Source organism: Psittacula echo (genome assembly GCF_963264785.1).
Source record: "Psittacula echo genome assembly, chromosome: 13".
Classification (NCBI taxonomy): Eukaryota; Metazoa; Chordata; class Aves; order Psittaciformes; family Psittacidae; genus Psittacula; species Psittacula echo.
In genome coordinates, this window is record NC_137749.1 from 1,794,211 (window position 1) to 1,821,954 (window position 27,744).

The 27,744-nt window shown below is 37.6% G+C and overlaps 1 protein-coding gene across 9 annotated transcripts in view; it reads left to right on the forward strand.

Moving 5' to 3' along the window:
• Positions 1-27,744, forward strand: part of HECTD4 (HECT domain E3 ubiquitin protein ligase 4) — a 71,657-nt gene that overhangs the window by 5,579 nt on the left and 38,334 nt on the right. For 8 of the 9 annotated variants that reach the window (XR_013957955.1, XR_013957956.1, XM_080628935.1 and 5 more), the window contains exons 2-21: positions 5,926-6,443; positions 9,066-9,155; positions 9,503-9,633; positions 11,676-11,784; positions 12,415-12,553; positions 13,482-13,652; positions 14,664-14,856; positions 16,159-16,320; positions 16,416-16,529; positions 17,654-17,794; positions 18,154-18,386; positions 18,652-18,797; positions 20,858-20,928; positions 21,513-21,618; positions 22,244-22,364; positions 23,200-23,328; positions 24,506-24,630; positions 25,426-25,579; positions 25,868-25,968; positions 27,166-27,364. Coding sequence is in view for 7 of the 9 variants with exons in the window: in XM_080628935.1 (XP_080485061.1) it covers positions 5,926-6,443; positions 9,066-9,155; positions 9,503-9,633; positions 11,676-11,784; positions 12,415-12,553; positions 13,482-13,652; positions 14,664-14,856; positions 16,159-16,320; positions 16,416-16,529; positions 17,654-17,794; positions 18,154-18,386; positions 18,652-18,797; positions 20,858-20,928; positions 21,513-21,618; positions 22,244-22,364; positions 23,200-23,328; positions 24,506-24,630; positions 25,426-25,579; positions 25,868-25,968; positions 27,166-27,364 (3,153 nt within the window). In the remaining 2 variants the exon portion in view is untranslated. The remainder of the gene's footprint in view (positions 1-5,925; positions 6,444-9,065; positions 9,156-9,502; positions 9,634-11,675; positions 11,785-12,414; positions 12,554-13,481; positions 13,653-14,663; positions 14,857-16,158; positions 16,321-16,415; positions 16,530-17,653; positions 17,795-18,153; positions 18,387-18,651; positions 18,798-20,857; positions 20,929-21,512; positions 21,619-22,243; positions 22,365-23,199; positions 23,329-24,505; positions 24,631-25,425; positions 25,580-25,867; positions 25,969-27,165; positions 27,365-27,744) is intronic. The other variant, XM_080628934.1, reaches the window with a different exon arrangement.

The window sequence follows — 27,744 nt, forward strand, 5'->3', positions numbered from 1 at the left end:
CAGGATGAAAATGTTTGCATATATTTATATATTTCACTGACAGTTGGTGTATCAAACAAAAAGCCTTATAGAGGGCTTAGAAAAATGTTTTGAAAGAAACCAAGGCAGTGTTTGCAGTAGGACAGCTTCCTACTGTGTGGCTTTAGAAACTGCTGGAAGCAGAAAGGATTTTACCCAGCACAAAGTGAAAGCCTGAGAGTATGTGTACAGTGTTGTTATGAGAGCAGTGTACATTTTGGTGTGTATTTCAGTTTTCAGGGTACCTTTAAAACTCAATTCTGGTATTGCTGTTATAGAATAATTATAAATCTTATAATTCAGTCTTTTTTTCATAAGATTTTATTCGTATTTCTAGAGACAAAAGAGCCAAGTACACAAGTAATGCTCCCTATGTGTTAACTTTGTGATACAAGTGGAATGAATGATCTTGTAGCTGTAGCTTGGCACTGAAAGTAAGATGGTTAAATTTTTTCATGCCACTGTGAAAGGCACTTCATGATTTTGAGGTTGTTTCTGGTTTTCTGTATGGTTTCGTCCTCTTGTGAGATAGGAATAATACTTGTTTAATACTCAGGGGGCTATTACGGCTCTAATTGATATTGGTTAATGTACCACCACGTTCGGGAGGTTGTGATCCTTATGTGTGAAGTTCAGCTAATTTAATTATGTATAGAAAGAATGAAATGCTATTTTGGAGATTTAAAGGCTTCCAATTGCAATATATAACTTAGGAGAAAATACACCTTTGTGAACAGCTTCATTCCTCATCAATTCCCTATGTGGTAGAATTAAAACTGATCAGTGAAACCACCATATTCAGCCCAAGACTGTTGTTGAAGGTAGGATGCTGGGAGAGCTATTGCAAAAACTTCTTGTTCATGTCTGTTGCTGGCCATGCGTTTCCTTCTTTCTTTTCTATTCTACCTGCTGTTCCAGGCCAGGGAACTGAACTAAACCAAAAATGTACCTTAAAAAAGCCCCCAGACAACCCACAGGCACTACAGCGAAAGCCAGGGAGAGAATGAGGAGGGGACAGGAATTTTAATCAGAGGAGAAAGCTGCCTTTCAGTGGCAGCTCACATTTGAATTTACTCTATGTGGTCTTAAAACCTCAGGCTAAACTCTTCATGTAGTTTAGCGTGTCTTAATTGTAGAATGTCCAGTATTTGTTAACAGTAGAGAAACACTTTACACTAATAATAGTGGATGCCAGTGACTGCCTTCTGGAGCAGTATTGGCAAAAATGTTGTTTAATGGAAAGAAATATCTGGTTCAGGTTATGTAGTACGATGAAATAGGAAAAAAATTAGGTACAGCAGGAATGATGACATTCTGCCCATAGCTGATGACTTAAAATGAGATACCTTCTGTGTCTCTTGATGTTGAAGATGCCAATGACCAGTTTGAGTGGTTGAACTTTGCATCAGTCGTTTTCTAGTTAAGATATTTATTAAAAGGGATTGAAAATATTAAACAAGGGAATAATATTTAAGGACAAGACACTGCAAAATTAAAGTCGTGACAATTAACTTTTTACTAACACGTTTTTTAATTAAATGTGGCTGTGAAGTGTGAGACTTTAAACAGCAGAAACTTTTCCAAGGTAGTCTGTGCTAACCAGAAGTAAGCGAAGTTGGAGAAGAGGCAACAATCACAGTCCCGGTGTATCCGCTGTCATTGCAGTGTGACTGAAGAGTAGGTTTCTCATTTGTAGAAAGTGTCACTGTGATGTTTACCCTACTTAAGAAATCAGATATAGAGAGGGATCTTCTTTAAAAGTGGGGTTGTTTTCTTTTTCTTCCCCTCATTTTAGTGCCCTGGTTATACCAGAAGTTATACTGAAAGAGCTTGCTTACATGAGAATTGCACTTTGTGCACTGGCATTGCATATTTTCTTTGCTCATTAAAGTTATTCTTTAAAACTCTACATTTCTAATATAAAGGGGTTTTTTATAGTATTATGGATTGTTCTTAAGGAAAACATTAATAAAAGGCAGCAAATGGACTATTTTAACACTGCCAATGAACAATGAATAATTTTTTTCTCAATTCTCTTTACATTTGTCTTTATGACTATGCTATTTTAACTATTTTTCATGTCCTTTTCATAGGATGTTAATCTACATTGGTTTTGTAGCTTGGCTAGTTATCTTTTGCTAATTCTGAATATAATCTGTATGTTCAGATTCTGTTTAGTATTCTTCCTTTAAGCATATGCTTTGTGTTTTTAGCTTGACAGTGTTTCTGTTAAGCTGCTATCTCCGTTAGAGATTGTCTTTTGAGATGTAAGTACATACTTGGGTAGCTTGTTTTATGGCAAAGCAATGTGGTTGCTACATTCTTGTCATCTTCTTAGATTCTGCTTAAACCTTGTTAGTGAAAACGGATCAGTGCTGTGAAGTGATTCTTCACTGGTTCAGGCGACCTGTGATGTGCTGGCTTTTGGTTCTGCACTGCCGAGATCTCCCTGACTGTTGTATAGGTAAATATTGAGGCAAGGTGCCAAAATACCACTAATAAAAGGATGCTGGAAATCAGTCCTGAATCAGAGCTCAAACTCAAATGTAAATAGTGAGGCATGAGGGAGGCAGTGGAAAGGGAATTCTACCTCCTGAATAAGGAATAGTTGTCCTGTGCAGTATTGGAGAGGACAGCATGAGTAGCAGGAAAATGAATCTGTGCTTATTTTAACAAAGAGAATGGTCAGATCTGGATAGCAGGAAAATCAACTGATTTGGGGGGAGGAGAGGAATATGGTGATTAAATTTTGCTGGGGGATTTAAAAAGGGAAATTCAGCTAAATGCTCCTGCTTAGGTGGCCTGAGGAAACCCTCTTTAGTGGTTGCAGTCTTGGGCAAAAGATGCTCAGGATGGCTGAGTGAATCAGCTCGGTAGAGGATGGGGAAGCCCTTTCTGATTCAGTCTTTGCACATGTTGTTTTAGCATAGATTTTCTGTTTCCTTTCTTCACCCCATCTTTTAGAAACACTGGTAGTTGTGTTGTCTATTCCACAATTTGTGAATAAATGTGGTGTGTTGGTGTTTTTCCTTCTTGCATTATATTTTATCTTGCTTTGACTTCAGATGGCTTCAAGATAATAAGCTTTGCCTGAAAATACAAGAAATGTGTAGTCAGTGTGCTGAGAAAACCTTGGCAAGGGCTGTGATTCCTTTGTGAAGTCTTTAGGCTCTCTAAAGGGAAGCCGGATCTATAGCACAGTTCAAGTGAAGCGCTGTCCTTAGCATTGGGTTAGAAAGGGATGTGTTTTGCTAACCAGAATGGTCCCCTGGTGTGCAGCAAGTGTCTGAACCCTGAAAGCTCCCAAGTTGTTTGTCACAGGCAGTCACTGTGAAATCTTGGTCTTGAAGCTCTTTTTTGGAGGTAACTCTGTACTTACTTTAGTTTGTAAATTATCTTTTGAGGAAAACAGACTTTAACAAAAATCTGTGAAGATTCGTGTATACAAGATGACCTTACGCTGTTCTCCTAACTATTTGGAAGTGCAAATGCCTACTTAGACCTTCAAATGACATTGAATGGTTAAGTTTTTCACTGGTTCCATAAGCTGTGTGTGAAAGCTGGATGGTGTAAATGGCTTTATTTTCAAAAATCTAAGTCCCATTTTGGAACTGTCTAAATGTCTTGGATCTAGTATACTTCATAAACTGTTAACCCAAATTAGTGCATGTTTCCTTTATGAAAGACCAAAGCACAACACTCTTTGACAGTTCCAGACAGACCGTACTATGCTTATAAAGCAAGTTATAAATTGTGAGCTCAGTGAGAAAATAGAGCTTCCTCAGGGAAAGGCTTTTCATCAGCATATCTGCAAACGTTTGACACTAACAATTTGGTTACAGTTTTGTTGGTGAGAACCCACCACACATAGCATTGGTAACTTGAAGGAAACCGAAAAAACATTCACCAATTACAGCTGGAACGTGGTCTTTGGCTGTGTTTGTGATTGGGCTGAAATAAAGCAAATCTCCTGTATTTGAATATTCAAACCTTCTGCTTGTTACTACATTCTGGGTACAGATTTGGTTCAAAGTCCACATGAGACTGTACAAAGCTTGTGAATTAACAAGGTGGTGTGCTTATAATTTAGGTGGGTGCAACTTCTTGGATGGAATTGCAGGGTTCTGCTGTGTTCATGGGAAGGGGAGAGGACAATGAACAGCTCCCTCTGCCATGGAAGTACAATCTAAAAGGAAAAGCCAGCTAAGCATCACAGCTTGTCTTTGGTGGTGTCTGTGTTAGCATAGCCAAAGACTACAGACCTGTTTTCTTCAGCATTTAACTCTCAAGATGAAGACACAAATCCTTTTTTCCTCCATTTCTGCAGCTGTTATCACTTACCTGAGGATCTGTCACATATTTAGCTTAGTTCAAGAAAGTCAAAAGCAAACTGGTTTAGAAAGTGATTGCATCTACAACAGGAAACAATTAAGCTTACTTCTGAGACAACAGAACACTCAAATTAACATGAGGTAGTTATTTTAAATGTATAATATGTGGTTTAGGGATTAATATTCTTAATCGCTCTGAAGAAATTAATTAAAAGAGGTTCATTAGTTTTAAGAAGCTCAATGCTAACATCTATTCTACTGTAATTATTATGTGAATTACTTTAAAGTGAACTTTTCATGACTCTAATGGCAAGTGTTCTACTGAAAAGCTGTTTCACTGACTTCAGGAAGGGTGTTTGTTGAAGTGGCAGATGTGAGTTGGCCTGGAGCATTTTACCAAGCTTCAAAATTCTACAATTAGACATGAACATCTATTTCATGTTCTGTGTGGCTATTGCCTACAATAAAAAGAAAAACCCCAAACCAAACAACCCTGTACTAAATTTCCTATTGCATCTCTTGATCTTTCACATTCCCCTTCCCTTTTTTCTTTTCCTTTGTAATGAAGCTCAGGAAAGGGACAGCTTTACAGTGTGAAGATGGGACAAAGAAAGTGTGTTTGGTGGATGAGATGGGGCATGTGCAGGCAGAAGCCCTTTGGACACTGGATCCAAAGTACTGGAAAATGTTTGGCTCGTTACTTTCCTTGAGGTTGCAATTGCTTAAGTGACATTCCTGGTCTCAACTGTTGTTCTATGCTGTAGGGAGAAAAAATGTCTGTAAATTACTTAAAATTGTGAGTTCTTTCAAGTACCGAGCTGGCTACTAACGCGTATGTCTTTCTGTCATTATTTGCTTTCTGTTGTTCCAGCTTTGTCTCCAGTTTTACTTAGAAGTGCCAAAAAGGCCCCTTTCTTCTGTCTGAAGTGATGACGATGAGACTTTTAGGTTTTTAAGCTATGGCAGCAGCTGGAAGTATTTTAAGAAAGGTGCAGCTAAGTGTGATGTGATAAAATTGAGGAGGGAAAAAAACAGGGGAGGGAGAGAGTATAACAAAAGTCTTAGTCCATTTTAGAGAACTGGTTGGTTGGTTGATTTGAAAAGCTCTCCAACTAGAACATACACATTCTTACTGAAGAATATTCTTGACGTGTTAGTTTCTGTAGGAGGGCCCCTGGGACTCTCCACCCCTTTAGTCCTTTTGAAGTTCTTGGTTTTCAAAAAAGCTTTGGGGAGGCAAGTCTTTATTTTCAAAGTTCCTATTCTGTCTCTATTTTTCTTTACAATCTAGATAACTGTTGGTTTAGCATCACGATTTGCAAATCTCTGTCAGCACTTCCCAAGCCCAGGCTTCAGTGGCAGCGCTGACTCAGCAGTAGCAGTCTCCATACCACTTGCATGCTCTTTGGCCTCTGGTTTAACTTTATTCATGTCCAGAAATGTAAAGCAAAATATCCCACAATCTGTTGTAGAAGAGAGCTGGTCTAGAAATCATACTACACCCATATGTTACTACTTTTTTTCCCATTAAGAAAATTAAAACCTATATAAATACCAATTTTTTCCCTCCTTTCAGATACTAACATTTGAGACCAAGAACCCGACGGAGCTGGCTGAGCGCTTGCGGTCGGTGTGTGGAAACCAGAGCAATGCTTATGCTCGGCTGCTGGAATACCGCCTGAATGCCCTGCGTGGACTCTGGAATGCCCAGCGCCAGCTCGCCTTGGAGGAGCAGCATGACCGGGAGAGCTCAGGGGATGAAGAAGCTCTGGCCTTGCTCAAGCGACAAGGCTTGTTACAACAGCCTGAACAGGCACCGTTTACTTCACGAATGGGGCTTCTGTTGGTCTTTCCCCTCATTCAGTCTCAAAGTAGAACAGACCCTTCTCTCTGTAACATAACTGCTGAGGTGCTGTTGAATTGCCTTCGAGACTGCCAGCCTTTGAGTTTGACTAAGGAACCAGCTGACTGTCTTAATGGGATAGAGTCTTTGCTGTGCTCCTGGCTGGAAGACACTTCTGCTTCAGGCCAACAGATTCCATATAAGCAAAAAGAAAATGCTGCTGCTGCCCTAGTTGCTTTGGCTTGTGCAAGGTAAGCTGTACTTAAGGAAGTACTTAAGCTTAAGGAAGCTGTACTGATATGACATGGTGTGGGTGATGCTGTTAGTAAGTGGTTATGTTTAACCATAAGGACCAAGTATGATGTGACCGCACTGCTGATACTAGTTTTTGATTTTTACTAGTCTTTGTCTTTCTAATATTTAAATTTTGGTTTGGAAAGGGTGGAACTGATAAACTAAGCATTGGGATTTTTTGGCATGTGTCTAGCATATGTAAAACCAGAAGTATCTAGATTGGGAATGCCTCTTGTGCATATTGCTGCTTCTACTGCAGTGATCTGTTCTAGGAATGGTTCCAAATGTTTTTATCATGGAGGAAAGTTATCTCATTTTTCCCTTTGTACTGCCTCATGAATCCTGTAGCTTGTTCACCTTCATTGGGCTGTAGAAGACATTCCTGCCAAGTTTCAGCGTAATTAGGTTCAGATTTGATTTCAGTGTTGCCTATGAAACATCTGGAGGCCTTTTTCCATTTTGTTGCCGGGGAAGAGTGTGACCAGCATAGGTTGAACAATGCTGTGTGCCCTGCATGGGTGTAGCACAGCATCAGGTTATTGAGGATGAAGTAGCTGTCATTGCTTTTAATAAAAGCTTACTTTTTTTAGGGGATGGGGCTTGGGGAGAGGAGGAGGAGTACCCAAAACTTAGCTCTGCAAAACTGTATGAATGTGAGTCTAAAATCACTAGTAGCCTTTTGAAAATCCCAGCTTTAATGTTTCTTAGATTGCAGCCTTGTCTGTCAAGTTTAACTCTGATTTAAGATGTTGAAGTTCTCAGGAGATGTCATGATTTGCTTTAGAAATGGGTTTATTCAAATGTAAAACACTCAATTTCTAGTGTACTTGTTCTAATGAAGTCGATGAGAAATCTACAGTTCGTGGCAAACTCTTCTGCATTGACAACTGCCTTATCTAAGAGGCAATGTACTTGAACATAGCTCAGATAAATTGGATTTGATAAACACAATCTCATTAATTTTTTCCCCAGATGCCAATTTTTAGGAAGTATGGGATGTTCTTTTGCAGCTGAATCTGTAAAAGAGCTAAATTTCACATACAGCTTTTGAAATGAAGGTTGATCTTATATTTTCTTTGGAAATCTGTCTTGCATTGCTTACAGAATTGTAATATCCCAAGTTGCTCTGTTCACCTTTGAAAGCTTTGAATTTTTCCTTTAAATATGTAAGTCATGTTGGGTACCATTATAAAGAAAAAAGCCTGCAAAATGAGACTATTATTAAGATTCTTAGTTGCAATCTTGGATGCTTCATATTCCTAAGAATAAAACAACAGGGTAAATATTGCTTTAAATAATTTATTGATGTGCTTGAAAGTCTTCAGTGTTACTTTTCTCCGGGTTGAGGTTTATCAGTGAAAGCATACAGCTGAAAATGGCAGTGGGAAAACAGGGTTGGGGGCATGAAGGAGGAATGTTAAGGAGCTAAGACTGGCCATGTGTGACAGCAAGCAAAAGGCTGTATTCAGCAGAGTGTGTGGAAAAGATCCCTTCAATTGATCAGTCATGCTTCTGAAGGAATCAATTCATAACTGGCTACTGTCACGCCTAAGATGCAGTCAAGGTTCTCTTATTTAGCTAGGCTATTATGCCTGGAAATAACACCACCACGTCTTTCAGAGAATGACTTCTTCCTAATACCCTGACCTTTGGAACACAAACTGTGAAAGATATTTTTTGAAGACCTCTACATCTCTTTATTTCTAATAAACCCCCCCGTCATTTCCCACTATATTAACCTACAGATTTCACAGGTTCTCCAAAAAAAAGTGTTCAACTTATGAATGAGCAAGAATTATAATTAGAGTTACAAACTCCATATGTTTGTGAATGCCACAATAAAATTTTAAAGCAACACACTTCTAGGCAAGATTAGAAACAACTTCTACTTGGGTTTAATGTTGTTTTCAGAAGTATCTAGTCTTACATACTTACAGTGTACCTTATATGCATTTAAATGCATCACTTCAGAAGGGAAAAGCTTCCAAATACGTGTTTGGAAGCAAAAGGAATCAGAAGCTTGCTAATCAATTAATTAGTCTGGTCTTTTCTATTTTAGTCTAGAAAGCTGTTCTCTGGCTATGTCTGCAGCAGCTCTTACTAACACTTTGGCTCAGCCCCAGGAAGACCTGCAGATTGTATTTGGAGATCTAAGTACATTTAATCAGCTCTAAGAAATATTGGAAGTAGCTGTCTGTAATAGAGGCGAGGTTGAGGTATTTTATCATGTGCTCACATTGCCTTCACCATACATGTTGTTTATGACACAGTCTATGGTTGCTTGCTCTCCCTACTGGCACAGTGCTTCTCCCTCTCCTGAAAAGACAACATGATTTAGACAAGCAATTCACCAGCATTCTTCCTTTGTGTTACCCTCTCTTCTTCTTTTCACTTCCTCCACAAAAGAATGAAAATCATCCAGAAAAGAAATGCAAATTAGGGAAGAAGCTTGATGACATATCTTGGATGTTCTCTCCTTATGGTACTGGATATGATATTCTACATAGATGCTGTTGTCTATGTGCGTTCAGTCTTGTTTCAATAGACATCTTTAATTCATGTTTTTCTTATCCTTTTAGAGGGTCGCTGAAAACCTTTGTTCATACAGTGCATCTATTACAGAAACAGACTGATCTGGGATCCTTGCCTGTGGCTGATGTATTATACAGGTTTGTAGCAACTTTTCAAACTGTAGCACTTTTACATCAGGTGTGAAAATGTGAGTGCATTTACAGATTAATGTCTTTTCAATGTGATTAAAAGGCCTTAGAGTTATTGAAAGCCCTAGGAAAGGTCAAAATTTAGTCCATTGCAGAAGGACATTAGGAAGTCAAATCTAAAAGTATCTACTAATTGTTTCTTGGGTGTTCTTATTTTTTTAATCAAATATTGGTAATTCCTTTAAATGAACTCTGACAGAATAATTGTTCAAAATATATCTTCATCTTAATTTTTGATTTAGCCAGTCTTTGCTATCACTGTTCTCTATGCATCTTATTTTATTTTCTGCTTAAAGGTTGTTGCTTTTGGAGGGAGGACCTGGATCACCCTCTTGTTTGCTTGGTGGGAAGCATATTGTGTCTTGGGGCTTTGAAGACATGTTACCTGCACCCGATGCCAACAGTAGTTCCAGCAGTGAAAGTAAAGGTGAATTACTCCATCACTGTCAATATTAGCAGGAGAGGTCAAGATGCTTTTAGTGGAGATATTTGTTTAAAAATTAACGTAAAGCTTTAGAATTGGGAAAGGATTTCTCCTTTCCTGTTGGATGTAAAAGCAAGTGTAGCACATAGTAAATAACTGAAGGGTTTAGAAGTACCATCTTTAGAGAGAACTGGGCATCACAGGCATGTTGATACCTTGAAGCCTGATATATAATGAGAAGGGAGAGCAGCAACTGCCTAAGAGTTTGTTGTCTTAGTCTGCACATTCAGAACTGAATCTTTGAAAACATGGACCCAGTTAAGAGTTGGATTAAATAGTTCAGTTTGGTTTGTCATACCTGTTCTCAATCACTTAAGCTAACTGGATATGTGAATGATTGGTTTGCTTTTGAAAGTTCATTTTGAGATCAGCTAATAAAAAATACCCCGGTTTATATTAAAATAAAGAGGCTAAATCTCAAGTCTAGTGTGTCAATGATAGTATGGTATAGTGTTCTGGGTTTTTAATTACAAGATAATGGGGTTCTGAAAGCGTTGCTGATTGTTTGCTGAAGATCAGGTGCTATGTTAAGTTGTCCAGTAATCAGGTTGGAAGAAACAATCAAAAGCTGTAGGTACAGTCACCTGTCTGACTTCAGGGGGAGTTTTGCAGAGGTCAAACTGAGTTTGGGTATTATCCACCCATTAGTCCCTCAGTAAGTGTAATTTCTTTGTCCTGTGCTGTATGGAGTAGCTGGTTATCATTGAAAGTTAAGAAAGTTTGCATTACTATAAAAATATTAGTTCAAGCTTTACTGTCATCTCATCAAGTTTAATGCAAGCCATAGGAATTTACAAATCTGAGCTGTCATTTTAGGCTACTATATATATATATTATAGGCTACTATATAGCTACATACTATTGTTGACATTTGTATTTTGAAGATGCTTTCTTGCTATGAGAGCGACAAGATCCTTTTCGCTTTCCCTGTTGACTGTTCAGGTTTCATGAACTTAAATAGGCTGACTGGACTTGAGTCCGATCTTGGTTGTTAAGAATTACTCTGTGAGTGACAAAGCTATGTTTGAAATACTGTTTGTCTTAATTTGCCAGTGTTCAGAGATGGAAGGGTCTGTTTTAAGAAAAGCAGAGTTGTACCAGAAATTAGATCAAGGCTCAATATTAGGTTATTCCTTCCTCACAGTGTGTTCTACCAGCGGCCCGAAGCAGGAGGGCTTGCACAGTCAGAAGTGTTGCTTGTATTTCATCTTGCTGCCAGTTCTGAGTTCTGAACAGCATTACCTGTTACAAAAGCAGAAGATAATTGTCTTCTGCTCCTTTGCAGTATTCTGAAGTCATTTAATAGCAAATGCTCAAGTTGCTTCCGATTTAAGTGAAGGAATTTTCCACCTGAAATTACTTTGTTTGAGTAGGCCTGTGTTTCTGAGCATGGTTGGGTGTTATAGTCAGTTCCTACTGTAGTTACAGTTTTGAATAGCATGCAGAAAAAACAAGTTCAAACTCAGTGGTTTTTTTTACAGCAGCTTGGGCCATAATACTCAAAGATGGGACTTTAACAGTGAAATGAGAACACAACCCAGGAAAAATAAATTATTTAGAAATGGATGATGTACATTTGAATCACGAAAAAACAGAGCTAATGTCATTTATTATCTCAAAAGAGAAGCTGAGTGACTAGCACCTACTTCTTAAGTTTATTCGGCAACAGTAAGAGATTTAAATAGCTCAAGTATTTGTGTGAGTGAGGCATAATCTTGGGCACCTCTGCAAGGCTTGAAAGAAATGTACAGAAATACTGTAAAAATGATGGACTTTGACTCTTAGTTCACAAATAGGTCTTAGAACACGGAATAATAAATTCAGTATTAAAGAAATGGCTCTGACCTCTTGGTAATGACCTGTCAGGAGCATCTGCTGGGTTTCAGTTGCTGTGGAAGCTGCTGCAGCAGCATAATGACCATGGCGAATTCCTAGTCCTGTGTGTTACAGCGGTGGTCTCGCTCTGTTCTTTCTCCCCGATTCAGACGCAGACTTAGGGCGCTGTCTTGCAGCAGATGGGCTCTATCTTTATACAACTAATTCAGTGGGCAGAGGAATAAGCAAATTAGGATCTGGATTACATGGTACTTTGCGGTAAGTGGCAGTTCAGTATTTACTATTCTGCAGTTATTGTTTTAGGAAACCTCATGTTAGATGTAAGAAGTCTGGGGCATGTTACGCATTTGCATTAAATCCTATTTTAATGTTTGGTTTTCTCATCTGAAGTTCTTCTTGAGTATGTTTTCTCTAGAACTACAGAATAAATCAGGTTGAAAGGGATGTCTGGAGGCCATTTAATCCAACCTCCTGTGAAGAAGTACATTAGCTGAATAGCTGCTATATAGCACCAGGACACTAGTATTTTAGATTTCAGTTTTTTTAATGTATAGTACTTGGGCTTGTTCTTTGCCGAGAGGGTTATACTATAGCCTAGTTTACTGACCTTTTTATTTATAGTTATACAATTGCTGAATTTGTAAGTATTTGTTTTCTAATTATGTCATTCATTATATTAATGATTAGTGCAAATGTGACTCACTTTATTGCTTGGAAGTTATGAGGCTTTCATATGCCTCAAGTCTTTTACAACAGAAAGTACTGCCTTATGCTGACTTGAGTTCAAGTTCGGTCAAAGTTCAAGAATGTGGTTGTGAGTTGTTCTTGGAAAGCAAAAAAACCAGCACAGGGTTTTGAAGGGTTTTAATATCCTGCTTTTTTTGCCAGAGGTTTTGTGTACTGCCGTAATGAGGAGCTGGAGAGCGGGTGGGTTGCTTTTGGCAACAGCAAACTTCTTCATCGGCCCGTCTCTTTTGATAATAAGCCTCACTCCCTTTTCCAGGTTGTGGATCAGCATACCCTTCAGGTAAAAGGAACAGTTCATTGCAGAGTTAGAGTAACAAAGCATTCTTAATGAGTCACAATCATTTCTAGCTTTAATTAATTTTGTCCTTGAAGTTTCTTCTTTTTACTTTGTGAAACTGCCTTTTTACAACTCCCCATTGAAAGTATCGCATGATAGAACTTTTAAGTTGTTATAGAGATTACTCTGTTTCCATGTGTTAATATGTGCATATATGTGTGCTTACGCACATGTATATATATGGATAGAGAGACTTACACTGCACTGTATTGTGATAGTACTGTAAAAGGTAGAATATCATATGGTCACATTATAAAACAGTCAAAACAGTAGCAAAATGGACATTGATTTGAGCTGAAAACATGATCTTCCTGAACATCTCATTATTCTTGTACTGTAACAGACTTCAGGTGGTGTTTCTGATCTGATTGTGTTTTGTGGATAAACAACTGTCATCCTTTGTAAAAATGGATAGTTTGTTACTTTGGATTTTTTCCTGCCATGGTTTTAAGACTGGATATGCACATTATTGTGTGCTTCCTGATACCAAGAATGTTTGGATTCCCCTTTTCTTCCAGTTCCAAGTGATGTTTCAGAGAAGTTGCAGAAAGTAGATAACTCTTTAGCATGTAGATTTTCCGTATGGTACTGTAGGTAATGCTGTCAGTCATTAGAAAAGAGATGATCCTTTTACTTTTAGATATGTTAAATATTTAGATCTATAAGCTGGTTTTTATGCAGTAGATCCATTTGGCAAACATTATAGCATTGCTCTTTGTAACATACATGCAGTAGTACTAGTCCAATAATAAGCCTCTTCTGGACTAACTGCACTTGATCTTGATTGATTTATTTATTTTCAAGTATATTATTAATACTTCTAAGAACAAGCTTCACCATAAGAACCGTTAAGATGCTCTCTGTCTTGTAGGTCTGTCAGATAATCCCAATGCCAGTAAATCACTTCCCAGTTGGCAGCACTATGACAACCGTGCATCTTTCTTCAGATGGCACATATTTCTACTGGATTTGGTCTCCTGCAAGCCTCAATGAAAAAACACCAAAAGGCCACTCTGTCTTTATGGATATTTTTGAACTAATAGTAAGCAAATTACGTGTTTTCTCTGACTCTGGAGTCAGTAGCATCACTCCTGCTTAATCCAGTATCATCGTTTTCAAAGCAACTCATTAGGTTTGAATATTGATATGTGTGATCTGGATAGCTGTTTGTAATGTGGTTTACAAAATAATGATTTACAAATTATTAATTTACAAAAATTTACAAATTAACTGAACAGAAGGTGTATTGTTCAATTATGTCTTCAGAGGATATACCACTACCATATTTAGCAATATGAACTGTAATATAAAAGGTATTTTATTATAATTAGCAATTGAGTTTTATGCTGGGGTAGTAATTCCGTGTATTAGGATTTAAAGCATTGTTCATTGTGGATCTGCTTCATTGTGATAAAAGCTAATCAGGCCCAACAAGTTACAGTTGTTTTCTTTACATTGCATTTTGTAACTTAATACGGTCTTTTATGTTGTATGACGGTCATTAGATTTAGTGTACAACCAAATGCAGTTCAAAATACTAAGTCTGGAGAAGTGTATCAATAGTTGGAACTCCCTTTTCTCTTATCAGCATATGTGTATATTTGCACATATGTGCATGCATTTGTGTATATTTTATTTGACAATGAAGCATCATCATCATGTGGTCTAAGAAAATAATCAGTTACAGTTTTTGTCTGGCAAATGATATAAAGGCCTTTTACAGAACTTGCCAGTGAAACATCACTAAGAAAATATAAAGGAGGGTTGAATACTTTTAAACAGAGTTCCATAAATAAACTTTAAATTATGACAAGCAGTTCTGTCTAAGGACAGACCCAAATAGAAGATACTCTATTGAACACAGAGTTGCAAACAACACATACTCATCTGTCTAGCTTTCTTGACACTTTTTCTGCAAGAAATTTTGACAGCAGAGTTTTAAGTTTCTATCCCTACTTGATAGGTTGTTGTGTTCAATTTTACTGTTCAGTTAAGGTAGTTTATCTCCTATGGATTTCAATATCTAAAAGTATTTTTTTCTCCATTTGAATAGGTAGAAAATGGCGTATGTATAGCAAATCCTCTACAGGAACGAATTATATTAATGAGAAAAGAGGGTGAGTCTGCAAAGAGTATAAATGAGATGCTGCTGAGTAGGCTGTCGAGGTACAGAGCCTCCCCGTCAGCAACACTGGCTGCTCTCACTGGCTCTACAATCTCCAATACATTGAAAGAGGACCAAGCAGGTCAGAAAAGGTTTTACTGACTCTCAGTAACATTTCATGGTTTGTTTCTTAACATATAGTATTAGCTCTAATAATACGTATTGCATATGTTAAGATATACTTTTTTTTCCCAAAAGAAGTGTTTGAAATACATAGTATTTGCTTAATGCTTGAATTACAGGTTCCTTTGCTAAAATAGATATTGTGAAAAAAAGTGTAAGAATGAAAAACAGGCAGAATGCTTGTAGCACTTTTCCCCATGTATTCAGTTATAGGACTGGTTTGTGCCACATTTGATCAAACTGGTATCAAACTGATAACTGCTTTTACCTGCTGGCAGTTCAACTGGGTTTCTTATTGTTAGGTAAAACCAGACTGCAGTTTAGGAAATGAAACTGGTGTTTCACAAGGAAGTTGAATGTTATAAATGGGAGGTAATTTGCACAATGTTTGGGTATTCTTTTATGAGCATTCTGAAACTACCCAAGTTAATTAGGGAATCTGGAATGAACCAGCATTGATGGTTTTCAGAATGATCTGGAGCTGTGTTAAGATTTGTCTGAAGATTTTATTCAGTTTATCCTGAATTACTTCTCTTCTTCCTTCATATGTACGAGTTTACTTTCAATTTCAAACAATTAAAGGTATTTCCATAGAAATAAATTATACAGGAAATAGATATGCTTACAGGGGAAACTGGCAGAGAATTAGCTTGAAGATCTATTTTAAAGACTGTGTTTTGCCAGATAACAACTAGAGTGCTACAGAAGAGTAAGTGGTTATTCTTGGCTAATTCTTTAGTCAGTGCTCAGAAGTGTTGATGGGCTGTCACAGGAGCTAGATCATTATGACTGTATATGTTCCATGTGGAGCAGGAGAACTTAAAATAGTAAATGCGTAGTGAATCTTAAATGATCTCTCTATCTTAAAAGATTATTTGGCTTTAAGATGCTGCTTTCAATATGTTTATCATCATAGAATTCTGAAAACAGTTTTGTTTATACTGAAACTTAAGTTCTGAATTTTCCAGGTTTGGAAGCGAGAGCTTGCTGTCTTTTTAAATGTTTAAGTTGTTCTCTTTAGTTAAATAACTTGACAAACTCTTTGTATCTTCCTGGGGATTGATGCTGAATGTGTGGGATTGAGGCCACCCCTATATACAACCTCTTAAAGCAACCTCTAAATGCTGCAAAATTCAGCTTAAATGAATTTCCATATTGATTTATTTGAAGCCCTAAATAGAAACTGCCTTGTTCACTGCCCATAGTTGTGATTTTTCTAATGTTATAAAGAAAAACTGCATTGTTCTGTTGACTGTTTCAGCTGCAAACACTAGCTGTGGGCTGCCACTGAAGATGTTAAGGAAGACTCCAATATACACATGTGGGACATACTTGGTGATGCTGGTCCCACCCCCAGGTGGATCTGGCAGTTCAGCAACACGCTCGCTTTTTGGAGGAACAAGTGCTTTGTCATCCTTAAAAAGTAAGTGGGACCCATTTGTGGCAGGTTTTGAGCCCTTGCCTTTCTGAAATACAACAAACTTCTCAGGAGTTGATTGGAGACTCTGTTCTGTGTAGTTCTCGCCTCCAGCTTGGTGTTCAACATTTCGGATGGGCAGTTCACAAGCAGAGCAGATCTCATTGATGCTGCAGGAAGTTCTCTTGGACGTGGTGCTCTAGTTCCAGGGCTTGGTAAGAAGTAGATCTCTTTTCTAAGACTATTTCAGAACTAGACATATCCAACCCTTAGATTGTAAATTGTGGGGTTTACTGAGCAGTAAGCAGCTTTGCAGGTGGTGGGGTTGCGTGTCTGTGGTGAAGCTTTGTAAATGCAACATTTTTGAGACTTCAGAATTCCCTGAAGGAATTTCCAGTATCTTGCTTCTGCAGCTTCAGCTGCAGGCAAGCTCAAGAAAAGTGTTTTCTGCAGCAGAAAAGAATCTTGAAAGAAGTCTGATTTATTTTTTAATATCCTGCTTATATTGTCAGGTGCTACAAAGTTCTGGGTATTTTCTCTCTATATTTGAAAATACATAAATGCATCTTGGCTGGAAAGATGTTTGTCATGAGATAAATAGTTATAAAATTCTAAATGCTAGGTATGGATAGGTAGAATTGTATGTTAACCTGTTAGCTGCTGATACTGGAGATTTACATCAGTCATTTGAAACTTGGAGCAATAGATTACTTTTGAACTTCTAAAGTACGGTAAATGGCCTCTGTCATGGAACAGTCCTGTCCATAATCCAGTCATCCCTCTCTGTCTGCTGTTTTGGACTTGTAGGCTTTGAGCTTTTCCAGAGATGAGTCTCTAAGCATAAAACATTTTTGGCAGCTGCACAATGCAAACTGTCAGTTTTATAAAGCTGTCGTTTTTACCACAAGGCCTTTAAAACAAGTTCTAAGGTGCTTAAATGTCAATATAGTAACCCAAATGTTAAACTTTCTTCTCTGTTTTTCTAGAAGTTACTATCTGATGCCAGACTCATCTACCTTTAGTTTGTGCACTGTGGCAGTGTGTGATCAGTGGTGGAGGGATGGTATATGTTATGTACTTATAACGAACGCTGGAGTATTTACCTGAAGCAGATGCTGTTGTACACTTGAAACATGAAAAGGGATGCGCATTTGCTTCATTCCTTTGTTAAGGAATCTCCTTTTCACGTTTTTCATTCCAAAGCACTGTTACTAAATTGCTGTCACGACAAACTTCTAAAGCAAATATTTTGGCTTTTTATCTGCTATGAAAATACTTTAGTTTGGTTTTCTAACAAATGTTCTAAAATTTGACATGCAGAATATTTTCCTTTTCTCAGGTGCCTGTTATGATACTATGAATAACATGATATGGACATGCTCCAATGACTACATTGATCAGTGGTGTAATCCTGGGAACCAGGCATTCCACTGTGTCTGTCAGAGGCTGGGTGTGAGTCATGTCATTACAGAACCCAAAGGTGAATAAACCTACCGGTCAGCATTTTATACGAAGTGGAATTGAAATGTGACATTATCATAGACTAAATATACAGAAACTAGCTTCTGAAACTTGCTGTTAAAAGCTCTGAAAGTGTTTAGAAATATTGGTCATGGTTTCTGCTTTAAGAAAGGAAAAAGCAAAAAGCAAGTTGTGTTTGGAAGTTTCTGATTTTGCTACCTTTAGCACATTAAAAAAGCAGGCAATTCCTTTGTTTGTCTTGTGGACGTGCGTCCTGAAGTTAGAGATGATGATGATGGTATATTGCATTGTAGAAACAAATATGAATGCTATAGTCTGTGTTTGTAGACAGCATTTAAACTGCTTTTCTTCTTCTAGGGGATGCAACAAGCACAAACGAGGTTATTAACCAGTTACTGCACCATGTTGGTGCCATGTGTATCCACCAACTCAACCTGCTCGCAGCCAGCAACAATCTCCCCATAACAAATTTTCTGGGAAAGCAACATCCAATAGAAGCACATCACCTCAGCAGCATTTGTGACATTATGGAAAAAGCTATGGTCAATGGAGATACCTGTATAATACGCTGCATCCTTGTTGTCTTTCAGGTACAAAGGCAATTTGCATGTACTGCACTACAGCTGGGGGGAGAAAAAGAAGTTGTTTAGAATACAGGCAGCCACTTGATTTTATTAGGGTTTCTTTTTTTCTTCATTGCGTTCAGTTGAGTGGTGATTGACTTAGCAGTGGCTTTGCAGTATCTTATACACCCATCATCAGTTTCTGACTCTGATTTCTAGTGACCTGGACAGAAAAGGAACTCATATGAGCAAGGTTTAAGGTTTTAATATTGTTGTGTTTAATCTTCCTTAGGTGGTTTTTAAATTTTTCTTCAGCCCACAAACTGAAAGGAACAGAGATATTGTTAGAAGGTCTGGCCTATTGCTCTGGCAGTTACTGATGGCACCAAGGGATCAGATTTGCTCTGAAATCCAGAAGGAGGTTTGCCTAGCTATTAGGTAAATATCGGTTTTGTCAAATTAAACTCAGATTTTAGATTACTTGAAAATACTGGAACAATGAATATTCAAATTGTATTCAGCAGTTTAATATGATGAAATGAAGGTTGACATAGTGTGATAAAATTATTATGATTTTTATCTGTGGAAGAAGGGAAATACAATCTGTTTGTCATGATGACAGTGAAGTAACAGGTAGTAATTACTTTCCATTCTTCTCACTTCTTGTTTTTTATTGTCTTTCTTTAGGGATTTTTTTAAATATTTAGTATAGTAATTTAATTGAAGCAAAGTGATGGCTAAGAATGACTTCCATAGATAGCTCACATACTGTATTGGTGGTCAGGAATAGGCAAAGCTAATGTTGTCAGCTGCTGTAGTGTGTTTCAAGTGACAATACTGAAATTCTCCTAAACAAAAGGGAGTGTAAGAGGAAGCAGAATGAATAAATAATACTTGAGGAATGCTGTAAGATTGAAGGCCCAGGGGAAAGCAGAAGAATGTCTTGTCAAATTCAGGTCTATCTTTAGAAAACAGGAATTTGTTTAGGCAGAAGAGTGGGCATTATGTGTCTGGGCTGATACACCAGGTCATCAAACACTTAAACAGGCTGGTTGCTTTAGCTCCACATCGTATTAGCGACTACATCTCTTGAACCTGATGCTGTGCAATTTCCTTTCTCTGGCTTGTCAAAACAGCAGCATGACTAAGTACAGGGAAGCGAGCAAAAAGTGTGATTGTGTATCACGAAAATGAGATAATGAAAATCTCAAGGACCAGGAGATGCTGTCTCGAATGTCCTAAGTACAAATATAATCTGCTTTCAAGTGGGAAGTGCTCCAAAGGTTGAGAACAAAATCTTCTGAAGATCAACCTGCATTTTTTTTGTGTGAATCACGACATTCCAAATTTCAGTGGCTTTATGCAACTCTGAGTGAAGAAAAATAGCATATCTTCAGTGTGATTACCTGGCATTGTCAGGGTTTTGCTTTTTGACAGGGAAACAAGTGTCCTGTCAACTCTATGGACAACTGCTGCATTTTTCCGTGTGTTTAACTCTGTGTCCTCCAATTACTTCTAAAAAAATCAGAGGTGGGGATTAGGTAATATCTCCTTCCTCCTGTTTTCTCACTGGAATATTCTGATACCAACAGAAACCTCATACTTAGGTTGCAATGTATGATAACTCTTCCTAATGTTTGTATCACAAGTTGGTCAGCATGAGCCAGAGGGAGGGAAGCTGCAATAATCCCTGCTCTCAGTATGAAGCTGAAAAACATGCCAGTTCTCTTTCTATGAGAATGTTATTCAAAAAGAAAGGGGGAAAAAGGGCAGAAGAGGAAGCCTGCATAGTAGTTTCAACACTCCAGACAATCATGAAGTATTCCTTTTAAGTTACTGTGTTCTCCTATCTTGATGTGGTAATTCATGTAGAAAGGACAAAGTTCATCACAAGTTAGAGCGGAAAAATATCTCCACAAGGAGCATTTATGCATAGCTGTGTTGTTTCTAAAACACTAGTTCTAGACTCTTCAGCTTATCTATGACTTCTGTAAGGAGCCAGTCTTTAGTAAGTATAAAACTGCAACAGTAGTGACTTCTTACTTACCATCTTTTGCATTTTCCATTGTTCTTACCACAGGTAAGCCATCCCCCATCACCAGAACTGAGGTGTTCTCTTAAACCAGCATCCATTTCTTCTGACATCTGTCCATATCTAGAAAAAATGATTGTGCTGTCATAGATATATATATATATATATATATAAGTGATTAATGTGGAGTTTCTCAAGGGGGGAGCAAATAGCTCTGGAAGAAGCTTTGGCACTGCAACAATAAAATATAGCCGATCAGAGCTGATTTCTGGAGAAAGCAGCTACTTATTTTATGACTAATATAAATGCTAAAACACGGAGGATGTCTTTTTAAGTTGGAAGAAGCTGTTACATGGTTGTTCTAAATGTTACATCAGATACGAAGGCCATTTTTCACATGTCCATTGAAATGATTTTGTTTGCTTTTAAGTGCGTTAAGTAATCCATGGTTTCATTTTTTCTTTAGCTCTGGTTTAAATATCCTGTATCCTGGAGAAGCAGAAATCAATAATTTATTGAAATTAGTCTTAACTGAAGGTGAGAATGTCTTCTTGACATGTGAAAGTGTGGGTGGCTTTTTTGTAATTGAAACCAGAAAGTGAAAATACTGCTAGGAAATTACAGAATGCTTCCAGTTCGGAAGCTCCTTCTGAATGGAAACATGGGCAAATGTAGATGAGGTGTAGAAAAGGGAAGTTGGTCTCAATCGGGCAGCTGTTTGAAATGGAAAAGGATTAAAGTTTTCTTTTGTCAGTCTTAGTAATGTTTCCTGTCCAGGTTGTGTTTTAGAATATCTACGGTTAGTGTTACTCATGGCAATTACACAGTAACCAGAGGTAATTTTAATCCTTAGTGAAAGAGTAATGTTCTACTTGCATTCACCATGAAATGGGGGTCTGGGCTTAGAAGCAGCTGATGCGCAGTAATATGTTACTTCATAGAACAGTGTGCATCCATCAAAGTAAGTTTCAACAGGCAGTGATACCAACAGGGAATTGGGTTATGCTGTAAATACCATAATTTCTGAGAAGTAGCATGTATTAAGCAAGATATGTGAGGAAATAAAAAGAAATTATTTCTGTAAAATGCTGTTTTGCCAAAGTTTTTGCATTCCATTTTAGGAGAGAGAAATAGTGGTCTCTCTCAACTCCGCGATGTTATCCTGACTAATTTAGCTGAACAGCTTCAGAACAACAGATTTGGAAGTGAAGATGATGATCACTATAGGTAAAATGCAACAATATGTTCCCCTTTCTCCCCATATATAATATTTCTGTTATCTGCTTTAGGTGATCTTGCATCAAATTCTGTTGAAATTGCTTGTTATTTTACTGGCAGTGTGCCCTGAAATCCTGTCCTTGTGTCTGGAATGGGTAGAGTTTCATTAGGACAAATGAGAGAAAGGTTGGACTAAATTTAGGGGAAACTTTGGAGACTTCTGTACACAGACTTAGGTTTGGATTGTCCTCTACTTACCATGTATACAGTAAATGTCAATGATAATTCATAAGTGTGGTATGATGACACTGCTCCCTTTATCACTACATTAGGTGACTTTTCAGCAATAAAACTGTCAGTCTCAAGTCCCTGTTCAAGCTGGGAGAAGTCTTTTTTTTTTAGGTGTCATTAGAAGCCATCGATTTATATCAGCACAGTGCAGGAAATCACTTGCAGTGATTGTTGTTTAACATCTCAAACTTGGTTTTCTTTGTGTCTGAATCTCAAGTTGAAGAGGTATTTGTTTTGGTTTCACATGATTAGTGGTGCAGCTTGCAGAGACTTTTGAGATGAGCTAATCAAAACACTGTAATTAGACTGTTAACATTTTACATCTTTCTTGCATTTTTTGAAGACTAAATGATGAACTTTTGCACTACATTCTCAAGATTGTTGTCCGAGAATCTTGTGTCTTAATCACCAAGTGCCAAACTGTATCTAAAGATGATTTTCAAAAGCTTCTTTCAACTGTGCCTGTAAGTAAAATGTATTTTGATCAAAGTATATGTGCCTTTGGCTTCTTTTCCTCCTTAAATCTATCATCTTCACTGAGTGTATAGAGGTGAAGCTTCTATACTCGTGTTTCTTAACAAATACAGGAAAAGATTCTTTTGTTAATGCTGTGCAGGGAAGGAAGAAAGAATTTCTTAAAGCAAAGCAAATTGTACAATAATGCTAAACCAGATTTATATGTGGATACATTTTCCAATTGCTCTGGTAGCTGTTTGAATTGAAAAGAACCCTGTGTATCTCAGTCTTCAAAGCATCGCAACAACTTAAAAACCAAACTCTTTCTGCAGCTGTGTATAATGATTCAAACAAGCAGAAAGGATTAGCATTTACAGACAAAAAGTTGACATTATTGAATGGTAAGAGTATGCAGAGATGTTTTGAACAGGATCAGCTCCCTGAGCTGGCTCAGGGCAAAGGCAGATGAGCTTGCATCCCAGCATGCTCAGGAATGCGAATTAAATTGAGTTTTATGGATGCATTATCCTTTAAGAATTAATGAATGTTACAGTGATTGAATATTACTATAATGTTACATAGTTGAATAAAATTGTACTGCTTCTTTGTGTTTTGCAAGTTATTTCACAAAATGCAGTGTTTTGTAACCAGTTTCTTCTCTTAAATATGTATTAACAAGCTTACATTAAATCAGCAAAACAGTTCTGTTCAAGGGAAATTATTCTGCTTTTGCTTGTCCTCTCCCTAAACTTTTTTCCTCTTTTACATTTCAAACTACAAGGATTGCCTGAACTAAGGTTAAGTGGTTTAGATAATGTAAAGTTCTACTTATTTATGTTAAAGGCTGCATCTTCGTGCTTGCGGTATCTGATGGCTGTACAGAACCACCTCCTCAGTAACACTATTCTGATTAAACCTGATGAAAATGATGACAGTGACAGCTCCTTGCAGGGAGAGACATTGAAGGTACAGGTAAACACCAAGTTTTATTCTAGCATGGCTCTCTCCAGTCAGTGTTCCTGTAACACTTCTTGTTTCTGCAGTGCATTCTACTTCCATTGTTTTGTTAATTCTTTTCCTTTTGATATAGTTAAGTTATTGTAGATAGTTTGGTTTTTTTTTCCTGTTCTCCAGCTCAAGTCTGCAATTGTTCTGTGTTCAGGATTCCAGCTTGTGTTCTGTGTTGTTAGTAAGAGCAGGCATTTCCTAAATATACATATGGTGAGGTTTAAAATGTACTTTAATTGATATGTGTTAGTGAAAAAGTCTATGTGCCAGGAATCCTTCTGGAGACATTGCTCCCCACTTCCTCTGCTCCAGATCACTTGGGTGATCACTTTTCAGACATAAATAGGAAAGGTTTTCCTGTTTGCCTTTCTGGCTGCTGCTTTTTTTCAGCTTTACCTTACAAAGCTTATGTAGAAGCACCTACTACATCTGTTGTCTGAAATAGCGGCAGCGATGTTTGTGGCAGGGAAACTGAGGACAGGGCTTGTAGACAGTGGTTGTTTTGTTGGTATGTTTATTAAAATGGTGTCATTTCATGTTACTGCTGGCATAGTCTGGAATGAACTCATTGAAGCCAGTTCTGTCTTAGCATGCAGCTTGTGTCATAGTAGTATTTGTAACAGTTCATCTATAATGGCATTGGTTTCTGAATTTCTGGTGGTGTTAAGCTGGTTTTATCTGCTACTGTGAGACTTTGTGTGCTTATAATTTGCTGTAGTTGGAAGTTACTTGTTCAGGCTCATTGAGTAAATGCTAAATATTGTAGTACTTTCCTTGTCTCACTATTCACCCATGTTTTCATTGTTCAGTTTTTTCTCTCTACAGTGATCCTCATACCTGCTAGGACATTCTGTCACCAGTGCTGTACCTTGGCTGGCTAACAGCTTGCTCTCCTGTGCTGGACATGGGGATTCCTTCCCTCTAGAAACTGGATGTGCATCCTGTAAAACATGCACCTAGTTTCTCCCAGCACTTTGGGTCTTAGCATTAATCAAATTTAAGTCTTGGATGAATCTCCTGCTGCAGGCCTGCCAGGTCACATTATCATTATTCTCATTTGGAAATCCATCGTTTTGTTCTGTTGCCCTTTTTTTGTATTCTCTTAAGAATTCAAGTATCCTTTAACTCTCTTTGTACCTAGGAGCTAAAGACCAGCATTTTGTCTCTTGCTACACAAATTCTGACAGGATGCGATGAAGTCTTAGAAATGCTGCAACAAGTCACTACAGCACTAATAAACAGTGACATTTCAGACAGAGAGCAAAGGTAAGACAAGTATGTCAGTACTAACAGCTTGATAATCTATAGAGACTTCAAATTACAAAGGCTTTGGTTAGAATGTTATTTATGAGTCAAGTAACTGGAAACAAACTGTAGTTAAGTCATTTTATCCATTACAAGTCTTGGATGTTGTTGTGATATCCTGCATATTTCAACAGAAAGAGTCACTTTGCCCTTCCCTGTCTCCCCTCCACTTAAAATATATGTTGGGAATGTGATGTAAACAAAAACAGTGAACCTTTTCCCCTTATTAAAAACACCCCCCTCTCCCAGTCATGTTTCAGGTTTCAGTTTCTAAGCTTTTCAGTGCCTGCAAGGTTAGTTTTGTTTATTGACAGCGCACAATTCCTTTGAGATACTTTCAGATGGGTTTCGTGCTCAAATATATTGTTGTAGATACAGGTTCTTTTCAAGTACTTTGAGCTGCATGTGTTCGGAGCCTGGTACACATACTGAACAAATACAGTTGTGTTTGATGTGGACTTTCATCGCATGCCCATGGGAGCTTACCATTTTCTAAGTAATTAGTTAACTCCTGGTTTTTATTGTTTTCTGGTCTTGTTTGTAAGAGTTGATAGCAAAGACTAGGTTTCATTTTGGAGAAATTGTAATGTTTTCAAGATATAAAAGTGGTTTTTTTGGTGTTTTACGAATGCGAATCTGCTGAATTTTGAATTGCCTACTTACACAGCCTATTACAAGATTAAACAGACTACTAAAAATAGTAGTGATACTCCATGAAAATAGTTGTTACTATGCAAACTTTGATTCTCCTGACAGATTAAAAGGCCTGGAGCAAATTACAAAGGCTACTATGCTTGGACATCTGCTTCCTGTCCTACTGACATCCCTGATGCACCCAAATTTGCAGACCCTGACTATGGCTGATGCCTTGATGCCTCAGCTGGTGCAGCTGGTTCTTTACACAAGTCAGGTATGTTTTTTGTGTCTGCAGTTGTCTACAAAGGAAAATAGATGTGACATGTATATTCTGAAATGCTGGAGGTCTTGGTCAACTTCCTGCAGATCACAGTGTAAGAATTGCTTTAACAGCTGCAAAAGCTGATAATGTTGAATGTTAAATTTGAATTGTTACAACAGCTACTAAGTAATGATTCATTGCCAATAACAGCTTACAATGTGATTGTTAATATAGTTCAATAACAAGATGTTAAAATTACTTACTGTTTGCATGTTCCTAACACTATATTTTGTGCCACAGACTGCACTGCTGCTTAAAACTCAGTCTCCAGTTTTCTCAGAACTGAACAGTTCTCCCAGTGGTGCATCAGAACAGAAAGGGAAGCTCTTGCCTGATGAGAGGTGATTTCCTTTACGTTTGGGTCTTTTCATGGGATAAAATATCTTAACTGTTCATTTAAGCATTGCTGAGGGATAGATCTGAAAGCAGCAATCTTGCCCCCCCCCCATATTTTTCCTTGTTTTATTAAAGGCAAAGCTGTAGTGGTTTGTAAGGCTGTCTTAAAGATATATAAGCCTTTACAAAAGGCAATTAGTTCTGATTTTTTTTGCATATAGAATTACATTAATACTATCTTCAGGTTGTTTGCACAGGCGATGGTTTGTTTTGGTTTTTTCCCTTCCCCTAAAGCATTAGGAATTAATTCTGAATGTTCCTCTTACAATAAATTAGGCTAAGGAAGATCATCAGGAGAAAATGCAAATTGCTCTGGCAGCGTGAGATACAGTATTAAAACCATTGGAAACATATTAAATGGTTTCATTTACATAGAGAAGACGATTTAAGTGTTGCATTTAGGTCCTATATCACTTTGAGCTGAGACACAGCTTCTGCTTAGAAACAGAAGCACGTAGCTAAATGAAATAAAAATGCTTATCATTGCTATTTGCAGTGTTGCAGAATTTGTAACATTAAACAACTTGTGATAATGTGCCATAAACTGTCTGCAAACAGTCTGAAATAGTTTGAAAACTCTAAATTTATTTTCAGTCCTCCTCCAGATCATAAGCTTCAGTGAAACATGTTGTTTTATGATGGGGTAATCAGTTTTGAGTGCTCTTCCAGGAGGGAAGGGGTTTTTTTTAATGCTACCAATTGTGTTAAAATCCATATATAGTATATAATACTATTTACTTTTCCATGGTACTACTTAGATTGTGTACCATAACTTGAAAATTAGAAAGCATAGGGAAAAGTTCAGATCTTACAGGTTAGGGCTTGGCATAGTTATTTCTAATGTACATAGTTCATACTTTTCAAGTTCTGCACGTTCCCTCAATATAGTTATGCCTAAAATGGGGAGTTAATACTTTGTGTCACTATGTATCAATACCGAGAAGTGATTTTTAAGTACTTTATAGTATGATATTGGATGAGGCCTTGGGTGCCATGGTTTAGTGTGAGGTGTCCCTGCCCATGGCAGGGGGTTGGAACTGGATGATCTTAAGGTCCTTTCCAACCCTAACTATTCTATGATTCTATATACAGTAGAAATCTGTGTGCTGAATTGTAGGACTCATTGTTTACTCTGATTTCAGAATGCTGGAAGAGAAAGAAGAACCTGGTTTTCTGACGGGTTTGAAGATCCCAGCTCCCTGGGCTGCTGGGAAGACTGTAGAAACAGTTCATCCTGTCAGGGATAACTATAAATTTAAAGAAACTGTCCATATCCCAGGAGCCCGCTGTTTGTATCTTAGATTTGACAACAGATGTTCTTCACAATATGATTACGACAAGGTAAGCAAGGGCCAATTCCGAAATTCTTTCTTTTGTGTATATTTTCAGCAGCAGCACTTCCCATTTTTGTCTTTTCTGCCCCTTGTCTTTCGTGATTTCCAGAATAATGCAGGAGATTTTTATTGATAGGAGCTTATTAGTGTTCTGTAATGTCACAGTCAACTTGCCTGGCTGTAAAGTACAGAGATGCAGAGAGGTTATTTCTTGCATGGCGTAAGTGTGAATAACTTGAGTTTCATCTTAAGACTAGACTTAGCTAAATGATAGAGAATGTACAAAGAGCTGTTGACATGAAAAGACAGGAAGATGATGGTTTGTGTTTAATTTCTATCATTCTTGAAGAAACAATCAAAAAAAGATGTATTTAATTCTTCTTTTAT